At 36.8% G+C, this 20,791-nt stretch overlaps 1 protein-coding gene across 2 annotated transcripts; it reads right to left on the bottom strand.

The window, feature by feature from the left end:
• Positions 1–7,288: 7,288 nt before the first annotated feature.
• On the bottom strand, positions 7,289–20,434 carry LOC133864398 (calmodulin-binding transcription activator 4). 2 transcript variants are annotated; one of them, XM_062300726.1, is made up of 13 exons: positions 19,908–20,434; positions 19,419–19,553; positions 19,198–19,313; positions 18,516–18,604; positions 18,199–18,244; positions 15,169–15,673; positions 13,837–13,973; positions 13,504–13,594; positions 13,188–13,354; positions 11,201–11,883; positions 9,039–9,606; positions 8,487–8,780; positions 7,289–7,602 (listed from the first exon to the last, which is right to left on the bottom strand). In XM_062300726.1, exons 1-13 carry the CDS (start codon positions 19,915–19,917, stop codon positions 7,507–7,509), a joined length of 2,937 nt encoding a protein of 978 aa, XP_062156710.1. In that variant the 5' UTR covers positions 19,918–20,434; the 3' UTR covers positions 7,289–7,506. The 2 variants fall into 2 exon arrangements, with proteins under 2 accessions (XP_062156710.1, XP_062156717.1); XM_062300733.1 differs by having other exon boundaries at positions 19,419–19,544.
• Positions 20,435–20,791: the final 357 nt, after the last annotated feature.

The raw sequence follows: 20,791 nt of genomic DNA, 5'->3' as shown, positions 1-20,791 counted from the left end.
TAGCGCTTCTTATTCCAAATGTCATACAGCTTTTCAAATTATCAATTAATTTTGAGGGAATTATTATTGAATTTTAATTTAATAATAATTTTAAAAGTTACGTAACATTTAAAAAGATTAAAAAAAAAAAAAGAAAAAAAAAGAAAAGAAAAGATTTTAGTCACTCTCTAATAATTTTTGAGTTATTCCACAGTAATAAAACTGTTATGAATGCATTCATGCATTTGGTGGATGACCATTTAGTTTCATCTATTGGAATTCTACACATTCATGTCATCTTTTAGAATTCCATAACATTCATGTAATACATTGATGTAGCCTTTTAATTCATGTCCTATCCTTTCCTATTCCTTAACCTCCCACTATGATTCTATGTCTATAAAATGGAGTATTGGATACTTTGTAAAATACACAATTATAGAGAAGAATCATACATAGTTCCTGAAGAACTAATTTCATATTTACAATCTCTTTATCTTGTCTTGTTATTTTCATTAATTTTACAACACGTTATCAGCACGAAGCTCTAGCCAGTTGTTGTGTTCTTTTGATCTTCAACATCAAAAGCTATCCGTGGGATATTCTTCAATCATTGTAAGCCTCTTTAAGATTTAGTAATCTTATTATCTATTTTGTTAATTAACATTCTAACATATGCTTAGAAATTTTTATTGTTTTAAGAATCATATTAAAACATATGAATCTTATGATCCATGTGCGATTAATAAGAACTAAAATGTTATCATTTATAATGCTATGAATATTGATGTTATGAATTTTGGAAATACTATTAAGAATGAAAATCAAACATCCCAGCAGGATCGTGATAAAGCAATGAATGAAAATCAAGCATCCCTGCAGGATCGCGCTAAAGCAATAATTTTTCTTCGCCATCATCTACATGATGAATTAAATAAAAATGAGTACCTTATAATAAAAGATTCATTGACCTTGTGGAATAATTTGAGGGAGAGATACAAGTACCAGAAGACAGTTATCCTCCCAAAAAGCTCATTATTGTTGGATGCACCTGAAGTTGCACTCTTTAACATCAGCTCACAGTTAAAACTGTGCACTTATGATGATATATACCATATTTCATGCCTCGAATGTGCTCCTGCAGCAGCAATATCGAGAGTGTAATTTTACAAGATATTCTGAACTAATATCTTGTCTTCTAGTGGCTGAGCAAAACAACGAGCTATTAATGAAAAATCACCAATCTCGTCCAACTAGTTCTACACCATTTCCTGAAGCAAATGGAACCCCATTTTGTGGTAATAAAGGAAACCATTATCGTGGACGTGGACGTGGTAGAATATATATATATTATAGAGGTCAATGGGAACGTACTCATAATTCTTACAAAAGAAATTTTCATTTCCACCAGAAGTGGAACCACACTGAGGCGAAAGAATATAAAAACAAAGGTTTACAGAATAAACCTACAAAGAACTATTAAGATCGATAAATGTTACAGGTGTAATATGAAAAGACATTTGTCGCGTACCTGCCGTACGCCTAAACATCTGATCGACCTATATCAAGCATCCATAAAAGAAAAAGAAAAATGGATTAAAATGAATTTTGTTAATCACAGTAATCTTGTAGTTATATATATATATATATATATATATATATATATATTATGTTGTCAATTTTAAATTTATTTTGTTATTTTATTTTGATTAATGAAATTTAATATTTATTTTATTATGTATGGAGGTATGGGCCATACTGATGGAATGATTAATTCCAAAATGATTGGTGAAGATTTGTGTCTGGCAGACAGTTGTACAACGCACACAATTCTTAGAGATAAGAAATATTTTCAATACTTAATATTAAACAAAGCTAGTGTCAATACAATATCAGGTTCATCAAACCTAATTGAAGGCTCTGGAAGAGCAAATATTATATTGCCAAAAGGAACAAAATTTTGTATTGATGATGCTTTGTATTCTTCTAAATCTAGAAGAAATTTAATCAGTTTTAAAGATATTCGTTTAAATGGTTATCATGTTGAAACCACTAATGAAGGCAGTGACGAATATCTTTATATTACTTCAATAATTTCGGGCCAGAAGCTCATATTGGAAAAACTGCCTGCTTTCTCTTCCGGGTTGTATTATACAACAATAAGAACAATTGAATCACATGTTGTGATGCACCAGAAGTGCTCTAATCCAAAAATGTTTATGCTTTGGCATGATCGTCTTGGACATCCGGGAACAATTATGATGCGTCGAATAATTGAGAACTCTCATGGGCATCCCTTAAAGAACCAGAAGATTCTTTTACAAAGTGATTATCCTTGTGCTGCATGTTCTCAAGGTAAACTTGTAATAAAACCTTCCCCTTCTAAGGTAATTCTTGAATCTCCATCATTTTTACAAAGAATTCAAGGGGATATATGTGGGCCAATTCACCCTCCATGTGGGCCATTTAGATATTTTATGGTTTTAATAGATGCATCAACTAGATGGTCACATGTTTGTCTACTTTCTACTCGTAATGTTGCATTTGCTAGACTTCTTGCCCAAATAATTAGATTACGGGCACAATTTCCTGATCATCCAATTCAATCTATTCGGATGGATAATGCGGGTGAATTTACATCTCAAGCATTTTATGATTATTGCATGTCAATCGGTATTAATGTTGAGCATCCTGTTGCTCATACACACACTCAAAATGGTTTAGCTGAATCGTTTATTAAACGACTTCAGTTAATTGCTCGACCTTTGCTTATGAAATCAAAACTACCTATTTCTGCTTGGGGACATGCAATATTACATGCTGCATCATTAGTTCGGATCAGACCAACATCTTACCAAAAATATTCTCCTTTACAACTTGTATTTGGTCAACCACCAAATATTTTTCATTTTCGCATTTTTGGTTGTGCTGTATATGTTCCAATTGCTCCACCTCAGCGCACTAAGATGGGACCTCAACGTAGACTTGGGATTTATATTGGTTTTGATTCTCCATCTATTATTAGATATCTTGAACCTTTAACTGGTGATATTTTTAAAGCACGTTTTGAAGATTGTCATTTTGATGAAAATATATTTCCATCACTAGGGAAAGAAAAGTCGTTGCCAGAAGCACGACAAGAAATCACTTGGAATAATTCGACGTTATCTCATTTTGATCCTCGTACAAATCAGTGTGAACTAGAAGTTCAGAGGATCATTCATTTGCAGAGTATTGCAAATCAATTGCCGGATGCATTTACTGACAATAGGAAAATAATTAAGTCTCACATTCCAGCTGCTAATACTCCAACAAAGATAGAAGTCCCTGTAGGACAATTAACTAATACAGCAGCAAATGAGTCTAAGGCACGCCTGAAGCGTGGAAGACCTATTGGTGCAAAGGATAAGATTCCCCGGAAGAGAAAAGCACAAGGAAATGAAATCGGCGCTCCTGAAGAGGCCTTACCCACAAAACAGGCAACGGAAATTGATCCATCCAAACTTTCTGTACAAAATTCTCCTGGAAAGAAATCCCCTGAAGAGGAACCTCTTGAAGAAGAATCTCCTGAAGAGTTACCCCCTGAAGAGGAACAGGTACCTGAAAATAATGAGATCTCAATAAATTATATAAGTACAGGAGAAATATTTGATAGAAATAAAATTGTTGTCGACAACATATTTTCATTTAAAGTTGCATTTGACATTACCAGAAGTAATGATGATATTGAACCACAATCCGTCGAAGAATGTCGACGTAGAAATGATTGGCCAATGTGGAAGGAAGCAATTCATGCAGAATTGAACTCACTAGCAAAACGTGAAGTATTTGGACCTGTAGTCCAAACACCAGAAGGTGTGTCGCCTGTTGGATACAAGTGGGTATTTGTACGAAAACGTAATGAGAAAAATGAAATTGTGAGATATAAAGCAAGACTTGTTGCACAAGGTTTCCTGCAGAAACCAGGTATTGATTATGAAGAAACATATTCCCCTGTAGTGGATGCAATTACATTTAGATTTTTGATTAGCTTGGTAGTTACAGAAAGTTTGGATATGCGTTTAATGGATGTGGTTACAGCATATTTATATGGATCACTTGATAATGATATATACATGAAAATCCCTGAAGGATACAAAATGCCTGAAGCATGTAATTCAAAATCCCGAAGTATTTATTCTATCAAGCTACAAAGATCTTTATACGGGTTAAAGCAATCCGGACGCATGTGGTACAATCGTCTTAGTGAATATCTATTGAAAGAAGGATTTGAGAATAATCCAATTTGTCCATGCGTTTTCATTAAGAAATCAGAATCTGGATTTGCTATCATTGCAGTTTATGTAGATGATTTAAATCTTGTCGGGACTCCAGAAGAGCTCACAAAAACTGCCACTTATCTAAAAAATGAGTTTGAGATGAAAGATCTTGGGAAGACAAAATTTTGTCTTGGCTTACAGATTGAACATTTTCAAAATGGAATTCTTGTTCATCAATCAACATACACAGAAAAAGTCCTGAAGCACTTTTACATGGAGAAAGCTCATCCTTTGAGCACTCCAATGGTTGTTCGTTCGCTTGATGTGAAAAAAGACCCTTTTCGCCCTCGAGAAGATGACGAAGAAATTCTTGGTCCTGAAGTACCATATCTTAGTGCAATTGGCGCACTCATGTATCTTGCAAATTGCACACGACCTGATATAGCATTTTCAGTTAATTTACTAGCAAGATACAGTTCTGCACCAACTCGAAGGCATTGGAATGGGGTCAAACATGTTCTACGCTATCTTCGTGGAACAACTGACATGAGATTATTTTATCCAAAAGGTTCAAATTCACAGTTAGTTGGATATGCAGATGCGGGTTTTCTTTCTGATCCGCATAAAGGTAGATCTCAAACAGGATATCTATTTACATGTGGAAGTACTGCTATTTCATGGAGATCTGTCAAGCAAACACTTGTTGCTACTTCTTCAAATCACTCAGAAATTATAGCAATTCATGAAGCAAGTCGGGAATGCATATGGCTAAGATCAGTAATTCAACACATTCGAGAAAAGTGTGGTTTATCCACAATCAAAGATAGCCCGACAATATTATATGAAGATAATGCTGCTTGTATCACACAGATCAGAGGAGGATACATTAAAGGTGATAGAACAAAACATATTTCACCAAAATTCTTTTATACACATGAGCTCCAGAAGAATGGTGATATTGATGTGAAGCAGATACGATCAAGTGACAATTTAGCAGATTTATTTACCAAAACATTACCAACTGCAACATTTAAGAAGTTAGTGAATAACATTGGAATGCGCCGACTCAAGGATCTTTCATCATAAACAATTGAAGTTCTTCTTCCTGATGAGGGGGAGTAAAATGATTATGCTGATTGTACTCTTTTTCCTTCGCTAAGGTTTTTCCCACTGGGTTTTCCTTTGCAAGGTTTTAATGAGGCAATCCTAAAGCATACGATGACACACAAGAATAGTGTACTCTTTTTCCTTCGCCACAGGTTTTTTTTTCACTGGGTTTTCCTTGGCAAGGTTTTAACGAGGCATATTCTTAGTGTATGGTCATCCAAGGGGGAGTGTTATGAATGCATTCATGCATTTGGTGGATGACCATTTAGTTTCATCTATTGGAATTCTACACATTCATGTCATCTTTTAGAATTCCATAACATTCATGTAATACATTGATGTAGCCTTTTAATTCATGTCCTATCCTTTCCTATTCCTTAACCTCCCACTATGATTCTATGTCTATAAAAGGGAGTATTGGATACTTTGTAAAATACACAATTATAGAGAAGAATCATACATAGTTCCTGAAGAACTAATTTCATATTTACAATCTCTTTATCTTGTCTTGTTATTTTCATTAATTTTACAACAAAAACCTAATTATAAGCTTTTATTAGAGAATTTACACTTTTCAATCACACGCTAAAACACCAACATTTCACAAATTAACATTGTTGACATGTCAGCATGTGAACCTCAAACAATATATCAAATTCCAACTTGATTTGAAACATGAAGAGAGAGCGAGAGGAGAGATGAAGGTGGCCAAACACAACTGATTTGAAACTTGAAGACGAGACAAATGATTAAACACCACCCCACTCGTTAGCCAAATAGTTGGATCTTTCATAGGTTAATGACTCAAACTCAAACTTAGTTGGTCAACTAAATTCAAACACAACATCCAGAACAATCGAAATGCATCGTTGATCACATGAGTATGAACCCCTTCTCCCTTTAGATTAGGATCCTTTCAAATTATTTGTACAAATTTGAGAGAATTTATATAGGTGATTATAAGAGACCACTTAATAAAATCCACCTGATTAAATAAGTGGTTGGACATCGTAATTACCGTTATTATTAGCGATCATAATGGCTACTGTTCGTACAAAAAATTACCTTCCTCTGAAGTCTTGATGGGAGAGGCCATGACAACGCTCTTGGCCATTCGCCTAGCTTTTCACTATGGCTGCTCTTCCTTCTATCTTGAAAGGGACTCAATACTCACCATTTTGGCCATCAACAAAGGCCATCTCTTCTCTGAATGGCCGTGTGCTCCCTTAATTGGAGATTCCCACCTTCACCTCCATATCTTTGAGAGTTAAAATGTCACAAAAATTTTAATATGTGCCGACTTTTGTGCACACACGGTTATTAAATGAGTCGCCTTATTGTTTGAAAAAATTCTCATTTTATTTCTTCTTTCGAGAATAAAGAGCGGCAAATATCCCCATTGTAGAAAACGAGTCACACAAACGTTGCGAATGTAACCCATACTCGCTCTCATTCTCAGCATCTTTAAAGGTTGTCAATCAAACTCCGTACGTTATGAAATTGAAAGTGTGTAAGCAACTTGCTACTGAGGGTGCGTGCAAGACGATTGGTAGAGGGGAGAGATTTGAAGAAAGTAGTTGTGTTAATAAAAAATGTTTTCCCCACCATAAAAAATAAATAAATACCATTAACGGTTAATCAAAAATATTGTTTTAGTTGATCAGGTTTTCCAAGCCCACTAAAAACATTTTACAAAAAATGTTTAACGTCGAAACAAACGAATAGAAAGGGTCATGCGATAGAGTGGGACTCATCATAGTGATGGTATCACTAGCTTGTGAAAGGTAAACACATCAAAAAGCAAAATGCTCCAGCCCTTTAACCTTACAGATAAAGAAACCACCATACTTTAAAAAAAAAAAAAAGAAAAAAAAAAAAAAAAAAAAAGAAGAAGAAAAAAGTATAGGGAAAAGGGATGGAGAGGAATTTATCGAGAGAGTTACTGAAAGTCTGAAACCCATTCAACCCCCCTTCAGAAACCATTTACAGCAATTGCATGAAACATTTCCTGATTTCCAAATGAGAACGTGTGCTCGTCAATCACTTTACACTTACTGTGAAATCCAGCCCATCACGTTATGTACAGACAAGGTAGAAACCATCTAGCCAAAGCAAAAAAATTAGTGAACCTAAGATTAGTTAGAATAATTAACGGATGCTTCTATGGGAATTTATAAATATCTTCATCTTCCATACTGGATACATCACCTACAGAGGTTGATCCCACTGATTCACGACCCATGCCACCAAGTTCAGCCTGCATGATGGTTGAATAAATTAAGTTATACCCCCCATACAAATAGAAATTCTAACATAAAAGACCACAACTGTCAGGATAAACTTCATTTAAGAAATTCGAGTCGTGCCATCTTAATCCAAATTCTCATGGTCGATTGAAGGATGAAGGATGTATGGTAAAAGAAGACAATTCGCCCAATTCCTCAAATATATGGAACAGCGACCCTCCTAAAGCAATCCACTTATCAATGATTCAACTTGAATCACATCTTCATTTGTACAAGTCCCAAAATTTGATTTGCATCAAATATAACATACATCATAACCTAATGAAACCTAAAACCTAATGTTGGAAATGTACACAGAACCCGCCTTTTGAACTTTGGGCAGAGAAGAAATTCACATTCTCAAGAGAGAGAGAGAGAGCATGAGTATGCACTGGAAACAAAGAAGAATCCAAGTGAACCAGTCCAACGTGACCATCTAAGAGAAATAGATTCTCGCAACCGACTGAAGTTCTAAAATCATTTGAGGAGTAGTTACTTCCAGACAGAGTTTGAATTTAAGATAGAAGAAGCGTTGGGATTGGGGTCTGGAGGACTGGAACACATTGACCAAAACACACTGGATGCTGGTGCTTCATGTCATGCAGGAATGCTGATTCTAACTTACTCAAATTAACTATACACATGAATAAATCAGACTTAAAGTTCCCCCTTCTATATAGTTGTCTCTAATTCTAAATGTTGTCAATTGCAAGATTAATGAATGTTCAGAGATGAACTTGAGGCTGAGATTTAGTGATTTGAAATCACGTATTAAGCAGACAGCTCATAGTCCACAAACTTTGCCCACAAACTTTGCTTTAGTTGAATGTTGATTCAAGATTTCTAGCCTACTAACCTTAGCTTGGCGGTATCTTTCAAGCACACGATGGTATTGCTGGCGAGCCTCCGGAGACGGAACCATGGACATTACCCGTGAGACAGCTTCATCAATAGCCACATCCACTTTCTCTTTTCGAAACACCTTGAGAATGTCTTCGTCTTCAGTTTCATCAATGATCTCAGTCTCATTCCGGAAACCTCGCAAACCAACTCCTTTCCGTCGCCATCGTAGTACAACCTTGTCTAGAATTCCAACAGCCCAACAGATTACCTGGTAATTCTTCCTTACCTGATAGCCTCTCACATGAGCCTGCCGATGCAAGAAAAGTCAATGAACCATTACACTAGCTTTCTTTCAGTAATTTAAACTAGATATTCAAATAGTCGGCTCTTATTAAGAAAATAAAAAGATACACTTCATATGCTCCTTGAGTTATCCGTTAGGCAAGTTGATACATGTAAATGAGTAATATCTACTTATATTACTAAAGCACCAGCAAAAATAGCAATTTTAAATGAGTCATGCACCTACATATTAAAATAATAAATCAGATAGAAAATGCGATACCTGTATCTGCACAACTTGATGGCGAAATGCTAGGAAATCCTTGCGACCCTTCCAACCTCGGTACTTCTTCTGAATCGATAATGCTGCTGAATTGTAATCACGTGGGGTACGAAAGGCTAGCTTTGACATAGCGGAAATTTCATCTGAATTGATGCTGTAGCCATCCATACTAGTAGCAGCAGCTCCTCTGTGTTGTCGTTTTCTAAAAGAATGTGCACGGAAAGCTGATTGTATTCGTGCAGCAGCTTGAGCTGCATTTCGGACAGCAGCTAAGGTATGTTGAAGGGAAACCTGATCCCCAATGGCAGTGAGACTCCCCTCTGAGATGCTATTCACAGTTATTTCTGCTTCAAACTCAGCAGAGCCTTTAGAAAGCTCACTTTCTTCCAGTGTGAGGGATGACAGGTGGCTAGTTAGTGCCACCTCTGAAAGATAACCTGCAATTCCCTTGTGCCCACTGGTAGCTGCAATAGATGCTGGAGTTTTACCTCTTGGATCTTGTGAACTGGGATCTGTCACTGCTCCAGCTGATGCACCAGAAGCAATAAGTGCAGCAACCATTTTTTCCCTATTACAGAAGAACAATATAAATGGTATACCACTCATAGAACATATAGGCATTAAATAATATACCAGATGAAGAAGATGCAGAATTTTGACATAAGGATAGACAACCTTAAAAATTATGTAGATAAGATCTATTGCATATAAACTGAGACTTAGTGATCAACCGGAATAACAAGGATATGGTACCACTTTAACATTGGCAAAAACAACCTAATTTAAAAAGAAACATAAAACCTGCAACTATCCACGTTTATTTTAACCATGAAAACTAATTATATAAGTATTGCGATGACTATAAACAAACTGGATTCTTCCAGCCATGTTCAGCACATCCAAGGACACCGTGAGTATACCATAACCTATAATAATTTGAATTGTACGGTTGTACCCACTTCACTGCTCGTCATCCTAAATATTTGATATTTTCTTCCCTACAGCCACATGGATTCAATACAGTGAAATAATAGACAAGTGCTTCTCTCCCATTTGGGTGGCAATCCCTGAATTGTGTAATAATTCTTTTTGAACATTTTCTCATGAACAAGTTAGGAAGGTCAAACATTTAAGAGTAATGCTACATGTCATACCCATGTCCCTCTTGTGTCCCTCTAAAAATGAGGTGGCTTTTAAAATCACCATTGGACTTGTGATTGATCAAAATTGAATTTTGATTATATGGTGATTTTGAAAGCCACCTCATTTTTAGAGGGACACAAGAGGGACATGGGTATGACATTTAGAATTACTCAACATTTAATGATTTCAAATCTTCAATCTGAAAGAATCATAATATGAAGTTCAGCAGTGTATAATTATATGCTTAACTGAAACATAAGAGTATGTAGCACAATTTGACATTTAAAATTATGTATCTAACATATTATTTTTCTCATTTTAGTGCATTTGACTTGATAAGTGATAATAGAAATTAACCTCCTTATGTCTCTCCAGAAAATACCCCAGGGACAAAACCAGAGAAGATATCAATTCTATCAGTTCCTAAAACTTTGAAGAACAGATGCCTCTTCATTCTCTTTGAGAGCAATAATCTTTCTTTCTTTGTTGCAATATAAGTTATTAGGAAAACTACACTTAAAACCCCTGATTTTTCATCACTTTTTGATTAAGTACTCAAACTTTAAAAAGTGTCAATTTAAGGGTATCCATGTTTCAATTTTTTTTTTCAATTTCAACCCTCCGTTACAATTTTCCGTTAAATCTTGTAAAAATTCCCAAAATGCCCGTCTTTTTTTTTTAAAAAAAAAAAAATTATAAAAATTTTCAAAAATTCAGGCACGGGTATTTTTGCAAATTTTGTTAAATTCTGACCCAACACTTAAAAATCCTTGCAATTTTTATTTTTTTTTTCTAAAAAAATGAGGGGTATTTTGAAAATTTGACAGAATTTAATGGAAAACTCTTACGGATTGAAAAAATTTGAAAGATTGATACCCTAAATTGACATTTTTTAAAGTTTGAACACTTGATTGCAAAAGTGATGAAAGATCAGGGGTTATAAGTGAAAATTTTCCCTAAATTCTATTACAAGAATTAGGAGACAAGCTTTTCAAAAATACATCAAGGTTTCCAATTACCTTCCAAAACGTGCAGCCCAATGAAGAGCGGTCCACCCATTAATGTCGCGGAAATTTATATTGACTCCAGTATTGAGAATTGGGCTTAAAGCCCATTCAAAGCCCAACCCGGCAATCATGTGTATTACCCCTTGCTCTTTCTTGGACAAGGAACAGCCTGTCTGATCACATCCGTCCTGGGATCTGGACAAAAGCCACTGGGGCAACTTGTCTTTTAGAAGCTCTAGAAGAACGCAATCGATGGTACCAGATGAAGTTCCACTACCAAATAATAGAGCCTCTATGACATGACCCAATGAATCATCATCAGCTTCCAATCTACTCAATAGATGATTTTCAGATTCTACACGATCACCTTTCTTTGTCGATGAATCAGACAGAAGCATCTGCACAAGTCTAACAAGTAACAACAACTCGTCTGGGCTCTTGGTGGCTTCTGTTTTAGGTGAATTGGAGTGAGTGTAAGTTCCAGTCTTGGTCCGATACTCGAACTCTCTGATTTCACTGCAGGATTCCCGATTGCTAGAAGTAATGCAGAGAGTCACCTTTCCAGGAGGGTGAGAAGGAGCTTCGCAACGGATGACGCCTTCCTGAATGATCTGACCAGGAACTTCAATGTCACCAAACATACAAGTCCAGGCAGATTCTGATGGATCACAGAGGAAAGATCCAACAATGATAACCTGCATTAAAAATCTGGACTTCAGAGTTTGAACTAAAACCCTAGAAACAACAGCTGCATCAAGAAAGAAATGTTATGCCAGAATTTATCGTAAAATAGAGACATAATCTGCAGGGGGGGTGCATGTCAGATCATCAGATCTGAACCAAACCTTAAATAGCTAGATGAATGCGACAGATGCTCAAAAGCCATTTTACACTGAAATTCCATTAGCTGCTCAGTTTCAATTGAACTTTGTTTTGCCAGAGATTTTTTTAGAAAGATTCTCCATAAATAATTCAACAATTGAAAGATAATTTAGGATGCCATTCAAGAATTTACTGAGGTGGACCTCACCTGAGTCCTTGCGCCTAATGCTATCTAGTTCAAGAAAAAACCAAAATTTTTGGGAGAAAAAACAAAAATAAGAAGAGTTTCCAAAACATAAATGGGTCCCCCCCCCATGACACACCCTTGCGCCTTCACATGAGATGCGGAGGAGATGTGTCTCAACCTGCCTCCCCTCTATGGGGGTGGAAGATCCACCCACATGCCTCTTGGGTCTCCATCCCCCAAGCCAGGGGATGGGCCTCCTACCCCCTAGGCCATGAGAGGTGTGGAGGGGGTGGATGGAGACCCCCAAGCATCTGCAAGAGACGCAGTAGGGGTGGGTCCCCACTCCCCCTGCGAGGGTGGACATCAAAGGTGGGAGGGGAGACCCGCCTCTGGTAAAGGGCGGCCTCCACCAGTGGAGACCAGCTTTCGCTTTTTTTTTAAAAAAAAAATATTTTATATAAGTAACAAGGCCAGCTTCCACACCTAAAAAAGTAAGCATGTGTTTCTATAACATTCCTATATGAATGTATGGGAGGTTTTCTAAAAAGTGGTTTGTGTTTTGTTTTTTGAGAAGTGTTTCATGTTTTGGCTTTTAAAAAGTGTTTTGTGGTTTGTTTTGAAAAGTGTATTAGTGGGGGGCCACATCTGAAAACCCTTTTGGTAACTATTGTCTGAAAAGTGTTTTTTGGTGCTTGAAAAATGAGAAGATCTTTGAAAAGTTTGCCAAAAGGGCACCTAGTTTTTTTTTTTTTTTTTTTTTTTTTTTTTTTTTTTTTTTTTTTTTTTTAATAGAAACAAGGAATATGTTATTTTCAGATAATGATTCCACTAATCACTCAAGAGATGCAGCCTGATTTTAGATGCTCTAGAGGAGTAGATCCATTAAATAAACCAAATATTCAGTCTTGGAAACAAGATTGCCATTTACTGAAAGAAGCATAATAAATCTTAGGAAAAAGCACACAAGACATGGAATTACATGATTCATACCTTTGTGGACTCAGTGGCATAACTCCATTCTGGGGATATTTCGCGAATCGTAAATTTCTGTTTTTGTGCGACAGTCAAACTTGAATCTGCTTCAAGAGGCATTCCTATTTGGCGTTGGTCAAACAATGTTGTGTAGTAGCCAGAATTGGTTTCACGAGTTCCCATCACTGAAGAGTATACAGGAAACTTTAAACCATCAGCTTCTTTAGGCAGCAACAAAGAAGATAGTAATACAAGATAGTGGTCAAAGCATTATAAAAATTCACTAGATGCTAAAACAGTGTCAAATTATAATCAGAAGCAGAGGAGATCTTACTGTTTTCAACATTATCTACATTGAAATTTAGCCAACTAATATGTTCCTGCTCTTCCTTTGGTGCCTTCCTTGTAGGAGAAAGAGGCTTTTCCTGTCGTAAGGATGAAGTGAACTTAAAAAATAAATCAATTTTGTTATAAGGATTATCTAAGAATATTATATAAAGAAGGACAGAAAGCATTCAGGCATATTATAAATGATAAGTATAAACTTGCGTCCCAAAAGAAAAAAGTAACTACCATTCTGCCAGGGACAAATCTGAGTACAGATGTAATATGAGAGATATCATAGATGTGAACTAGGAGATATCATGAGATTCTTTGTGATACTCACGTTTCCATACTTTGTCTCGGACCCAACACCACATGAAGTGCTAGATGACCCAAACACCTCTTCCCAAGATAAAGTTCCTTTACTTCCATCTGCAAAATCATGCTCAAATGATTGATTGTGATGTTTGCCATTCTCGCCTGCAGAAAATGACTCCATCAGAAGCTCTTTCTTGCTTTCCATTCCATTTAATAATATCTTTAAAATAATAAAGAAATGAAGTAATAGAGAAGGCAGAGTAAGCAGTAGCTGGGGGACAGAATTAGTGTGAAGCTTTAGACTTGCAAATTTGAGAACATTATGACATTTCACAAGCTAGAACAAACAAAACAGTTAGGAAAGAAGTGAGAAAAAAGAAGGCAGTTACCAAATTAAGAAGGAAAATAAAGGATCTGACCAGCAACTTTAGAAAGTTGATGTAACGGAGTTTAGATGTACAAACATATTTTTTAAAACAGGAAAGAGAGATATGGAAGTTTCAACTGCTTTTTTCCTCCATGTGTCTATAGTAATTTCAAGAAAATGAAAAGCCTCATCATCAAAGGAAGTATGCTAGTTTTCTATTCCTAGATTTACCCCTTTAAAGGTGAACATATCTCTCCACATTTCAACCAGATAAACATCAATTTTGATACTTCAACCACATTAAAGTGATGAAAAAGTTGGGGACCTAAACATACTCTCAGGTAGGGCATTGCAGTTATGTTCTTTTACAAATTAATATAATTCAACTGGCAGTACTTGGCATGTTTCTAAAGCTTGAACTCATACACTTAGTTGAGTACCAGGGTAGGTAGGCATTTTTCTCAGGCTAAACAAAACTTGCATAGATGTTTTCAAACCTTCAATATTCTTTCTTGTGGTAACTTTTCCCTTTTATTATGTTTTAGCATGCACATGGGGTTTTTTCGCACAGGTGATAGCACAACCTATCTATGCAATTTCTTTTTATTTTTGGCCCAGTAACCTCTCTACAGTATGTTACACCAGATCCAGTTGATATGATGTAGATTTGTGAGAGATCTAAAAACCAGCACAGAGAAGTTATGAAAAACTAAACATATTAAAAATCAAAACTGCAGCTAAATCATGACCAAGGACTTAACACAAGCTGATGATTCTGTAGAATAAAACATAAGATAGAACATCACATTTGATTCAATAATAAATGTCATCACCATTGAGCAAGATGTCAGAAAATAAATCAACAAATATAACTAGAACCAACAAACACAGCCAACCAGAATGTAGCGTTAAGAATCTAACAGATCTGATAAGAGACACAAGTTCATTACAAACAATTCTAAGCACAGGATGAAAGACACAAAAAGTAACCTGCATCATGAAGAAGCTCAAGGTTGTTTGAGTTATCCTGCACTATAGCATGTCCCCTATAGTACTGATCAATATATTCGGATCCATGCAGTAAAGCTGCATATTGATCCTGCTTGGAGTTCTCCCTTTCATATTCCAGAATATTTGAATCATTTGAATTTTGATCTTGACTCCTGAACTGACTAATTTCTTCGAATCTCTCTTCATTCAAACTTAATTGCTCCTCAAGCCTTCGCAAAGCTTGAGTAACCTCAATCTCAGCAGAACTATCTCTCTGTCCTGTTCTACCCATCCTGTCCAGGTGATCCATCCCACTATTCTGGATGTCTATCTCAGAACTAACTTCTACAGAGCCTGGACTTGATAAACTCTGGTAAGGTTCAAAGAAATCACTAATTATGGAGTTAGAGCCTGGATTTTGAGTAGTATAAGAGCTAGGACTCTGACTGAAGGGAGGAGAGGATCCTGGAGATGACAGTGCAACAGCTCCAGGACTGGGCTTTCCCTGCAACCCATAATGCAACCAGTGTTAAATTGAAGAACAGAATAACTATTGCAAACAATGAAAACGTTAAATACCAGTCAAGCATAGAAGTAGAAGATAGTATTTCACAAAAAGAACTACATCTACTATGCTTCTTTTTTGGAACCCACCATGGGGGGGCTACTACATAGAAAATCTGCGATCTTTAGGGTCATCAACCAGTACGATTGGTTTTCACTAGATTCAGACAACCAAACCAATGCAATTGGTCGCTAGAAACTGTCCATGAACTACACTAGTGGATGGAAACTAAGCAGTAGTCACTGCAGTAGTGAGGGTCAGTTGGACTGCTTTTTAGTTTTGGACCTTTTGGTTTGGCAACTGGCTCTCCTTCCTCCGCGAACTGACAACACTTGACCCACGACTACATGTCCTCCTCAACCACCGCCCTTCATATCCCTTCTTATAATCCTCCTTATCTCAATTCCTCACCAGTCACCACCAATTCAATCGCAGCTACACAAAATCAGAACCCCCCCCCACAAAAAAAAAAAAAAAAAACCATTTGGAACACAATTAATCAAATAGAAGGAAAATCCAATGAAGGGAGAGGGGGTACTACGAATGACACTGATGATGGTCTGACGAGAGAGCAAAGATGTATGACAAGAGAGAATAGAACTGAGACACAAGAGAGAACAGATCAGAAAGGTATGATTACTCGAAAGAGTAGGGCCAGCGCTGATGAAGGTTTCAAAACATGAGATGGGAAGGAAAATTGGATATTTGGGTTTTTCAATTGATGCCCCTCAGTTCGGGCTTCAACAGACCACCGATCTGATAGGTGTCAGTTTGTTGTAACGCCCCCAAACCGCTAAGGGTTAGGTTTGTCAATTTCTTACACCAAACTGCAAAGATTCGTAAGGTCTGCCAACAACCTAGCTAATATGCTGAATTAATAAATTAAATAACAAAAATAATAAAGATTTTAAAACTCAGAGCTTTAATAAATGCGGAAACAGTTATTTCGAAAAGAGCAATTGTGTTTGATTCAATAATTGAAAATCTAAAGAAAAACTAAATTTATTGTGCAAGTGCACTTATTAAGGTAACTGAGATGCAATATCCTAATGCTAGCCTAGCTAATATGCTGAATTAATAAATTAAATAACAAAAATAATAAAGATTTTAAAACTCAGAGCTTTAATAAATGCGGAAACAGTTATTTCGAAAAGAGCAATTGTGTTTGATTCAATAATTGAAAATCTAAAGAAAAACTAAATTTATTGTGCAAGTGCACCAGAAGCAATGCTCGAGGGGATTCCTATCGTGCGGGATTTTGTGGATGTGTTTCCGGAGGAACTACCTGGGTTACCTCCCGACAGAGAAATTGAGTTTACCATAGACTTATTACCGGGCATGAGACCTATATCCAAGGCACAGTACCGGATGGCACCACTCGAACTGAAAGAGTTGAAAGAGCAGTTGCAAGAACTCCTAGACAGAGGATTCATTCGCCCAAGTATATCTCCTTGGGGAGCGCCCGTTTTATTTGTAAAGAAAAAGGACGGATCGATGAGGTTGTGTATCAACTATAGGGAATTGAACAAGGTAACCGTCAAGAACAGATACCCGCTACCAAGAATTGATGACCTTTTTGATCAATTACACAGTTCCCAAGTATTCTCTAAGATCGACTTAAGGTCCGGATACCATCAACTCAAGATTAAGGAAGAAGATATCCAAAAGACAGCATTCAGAACGCGTTCTGAATGCTGTCTTTTGGATATCTTCTTCGAGTTTTAAAATCTTTATTATTTTTGTTATTTAATTTATGAATTCAGCATATTAGCTAGGTTGTTGGCAGACCTTACGAATCTTTGCAGTTTGGTGTAAGAAATTGACGAACCTAACCCTTTGCGGTTTGGGGGCGTTACATTTGTAATGTCCAAAACCGCACCACATTGCCCAACAATTGGAAACCAGCAATGTCGGTCTGTTTTGGGTTGGCGGCTTAGGGCTGTCGGTTTCCTGAAAGCCTAGTGATCCTCATATAAAATACATGGACTAGTGGAAAGTTCCAGAGTAAAAAAAAAACGAGTCATATTTAGGACACACTTAGATCACAATGGAGATAGCGACATGGTTGACACCTGATTCAGAAGTACCTAACAAAAGAAAACTTACAGCATTATCAACCCATCCTGGTTCTAAGAGACTGATGTTCTGGTAGAAACTAGAGACAAGCCCTTCATAGGTGATTATGGTCCCATAAAAGAAGTAAATTTCAGGCCCAGTTGATCCTAAAAACAGGCTTGGGCATGCAATATAGGCCCATTAGGGCAGGATTAAAGCAATGTACAGCTAAAAAGCGTTAAAAACTTAGCAGATGGAATGGAAATATATAACTGGGAAATGCAATTGATTGGTCTAAACCATTATAAACATTAAACAGTTCAGTCAAGGTCAAGAAAAGGTTATAACAGAGATTCAAGTAGAAGTATCGTGAGATCAAGCTTGACTATAATCAGTATGTAAAAACTCACCTCACTTAACTCTCTGTAATGTACCAGAACAATGTGCTCATGTGCCCTGCCAAGGAAATTAACATGCAAAAAAATGAACTTTCCAATACACTCAACAACATATTGATACTTATTCATTGACATAGCAAGGGTTGCAAACTGACACAATACATATTATATGCAGAAGAACTCACACGTTGAAATTCAAAACCTGTCTAAACTTTTCCTAACAGAAAGTTTGTATGAACAATTTTTCAAAGGAAAAACCATAACTCATAGCAGGAAATGCAAAGGTATAAGATATATACAGTCAGCTAATAAATAAAAACTTCACTCACGGATCCAGCATCCAATAGCTACGTCTCTGAAAGCTGGGATTCTGCTCTCCATGTGCATAATAGCAATTTAATGCTTCAACATTTCCGACCTAACCATGCAAACAAATGTCCTCAGACTGAAGAAATCAACAAATAGAACTCCATTGACCTCAGAAAAAATTGTAAGTGCATTAAATGTGTATTAAACTTATCAAAACAGTATTTCCATCAATAGATACTTTATTTAACTCCCAGCGACCTTCCGGATTAACAAAAATAGCCATTATGGAAATTACCCAAATAGAAATATCACTGAACAAAAGTGGGATTATAATAACTGTAATATAATAACCCCATTAAGAAATTAAACGCAAATGATCTTCAAAATATACAAAAACTGAGAAATTTGAAGATGCCCTGAGATCAGCGCAGCTTCTCAACTCTCTCTCTCTCTCTCTACCTGACAAGTTGCTGCAATCTGTCCAGCCCCTTCATGTCCATATAACATAATTGTACATGAACCACGAATTCAACAGAAGCATTATCAAACAACTAAATACACACCACCACCATATATGGACAAGTAATATGGCAAATCAAAAATTAAACTTCAAAAGCTTTGAATCAATCTGTCCCCAGAAAAATTATAAGGAAAAAGAAAAAAGAAATCAGTGTATTAAATTCATAGACATATTTAACAGACCTTAAGTCGCTCGTGCGCTTCCCCAACAGCCCTTCCATCCTTCTTTTTACGCCAATTATGACCATCTCTACGGAAGAACCTAAGGACCCTTTTGTTAAATAGAAACAAAGATCCACCTGTCGAAGAATCGCCAGTCAGTAATATGGACAGCCAGTAAAACATAGTAAACCTGAAAAATCAGATACGTATTCGACAAAATGTCTAAATAAGAATAAGCTTACTAGCTGGCTGTCGAGGGGGCTCCTCGGTGAGTTGGTATTTCTCGTGGTTTTGTAAAATGAAGAGCACCTCCGCAGGCTTCAGCCAACGGGTTTGAGCTGCTCCAAACAGATCGTTGATGTCATATCCTGAGTTTCCTAAGCGAATAGCACTCAGGCGTGTCAATGAAAGAATAACGGAAAGGCAAAAAATAACACATATTTGTAATTTCAATTACTCGGTCAATTTAACAAACTTTTTGAGATCCAAACTAACACTAATCAATCATTACCGTCTAAAAATATTCAATACCACTAGTCTTTAAATTCTTTTCATTTTCTCTTTTTCTTTGACATTGCGAATCAAATTCGTTACCAGAATTAGAAAACAATTATCATAACAAATGAGGCAACAATATTTTCTGACTGAATTAATCAAAGCAAAACGATTTCGAGATAAATGTGGAAACAGAGAGTGACATAAACGAAGAAGAAGAAGCTCATAAACCGTACCTGATTGCATCTTACTGAAATTCTAGAACAACCAAAGCTGGACGAATTGCAGAGAGAGCGTTTCGCTTGCGCTCATCCGAATCGGAGGTCTCCACGGTTCAACAAGGGACTGTTTTCTGTAGGACTCGAAAATGAGCTGATAGATTTGTATCCGTACTCCAAGAACAGAGGAAGTCCGGGCCAGAAGCAATTCCAGGACGTAGTAATTACGGTAGCGGATCACACTCGTCCCGGTTAAACCTCCAAACTCAGACAACGAAGGAAAGCGCGCACACAGAGAGTGAGAGAGAGATATTTGACTTCACCTACCGAGTCGGTATTGTACGGTTTGGGTCATGTAATTAGTCTGTAATAAGCGAGAAAAAGAGGAGAGGTACGAGAAAATGTGAGGAAGCATCGGCTGGAATCATCTGGTGGAGCCTCCTTTTATACCCTGGCAGGGATTCTCTACTCAAGTAGGGTCCATTGCCTAGGCTCCTTGCTAAAACAATGAACTCCCTGCTTGAGCTCTCTCTAAGAGTTCGGCCGCAGCTGAATATCTCTCAAATGGAAGTGGATTCATGAGCCAACTAGGTGGAATTTTTATGGCACGCACTAAATTACGAGAGTGACCCTGTCTAAGTGTGACCACAGCTGTGTGGCTTGAACCCATTGGACCGACTCTAAGGTAAGGTATGCACCGTTGGATTGGCCCACTAATTCTCCCATCATTATCCTGAAATGCCATCAACGGCCTGTAATCTCCTCAAGTCTCCTAATATATATTTCCTAATTTCTTGAGTGACAGAGTATCCAAGGGCATTGTGGGTATCTCATCGTTCAGCAGTTGATTCTGGACCTTGGTCCTCGTTAAAGTGGTGGACAGAGCTAAATGCTAAAATTGC

The sequence above is a fragment of the Alnus glutinosa genome, chromosome 1 (genome assembly GCF_958979055.1).
Source record: "Alnus glutinosa chromosome 1, dhAlnGlut1.1, whole genome shotgun sequence".
Taxonomy (NCBI): domain Eukaryota; kingdom Viridiplantae; phylum Streptophyta; class Magnoliopsida; order Fagales; family Betulaceae; genus Alnus; species Alnus glutinosa.
This window is presented reverse-complemented; position numbering and strand designations above follow the sequence as displayed.

What these genes read in the sequence shown, in the direction of transcription:
- LOC133864398 (XM_062300726.1), bottom strand. An exon ending in ATTACAGAGAGTTAAGTGAG is followed by an intron (nt 15,674 to 18,198) that starts GTGAGTTTTTAC and finishes TATGGGTTGCAG; the next exon opens with GGAAAGCCCAGTCCTGGAGC. An exon ending in CCGAGACAAAGTATGGAAAC is followed by an intron (nt 13,595 to 13,836) that starts GTGAGTATCACA and finishes TCCTTACGACAG; the next exon opens with GAAAAGCCTCTTTCTCCTAC.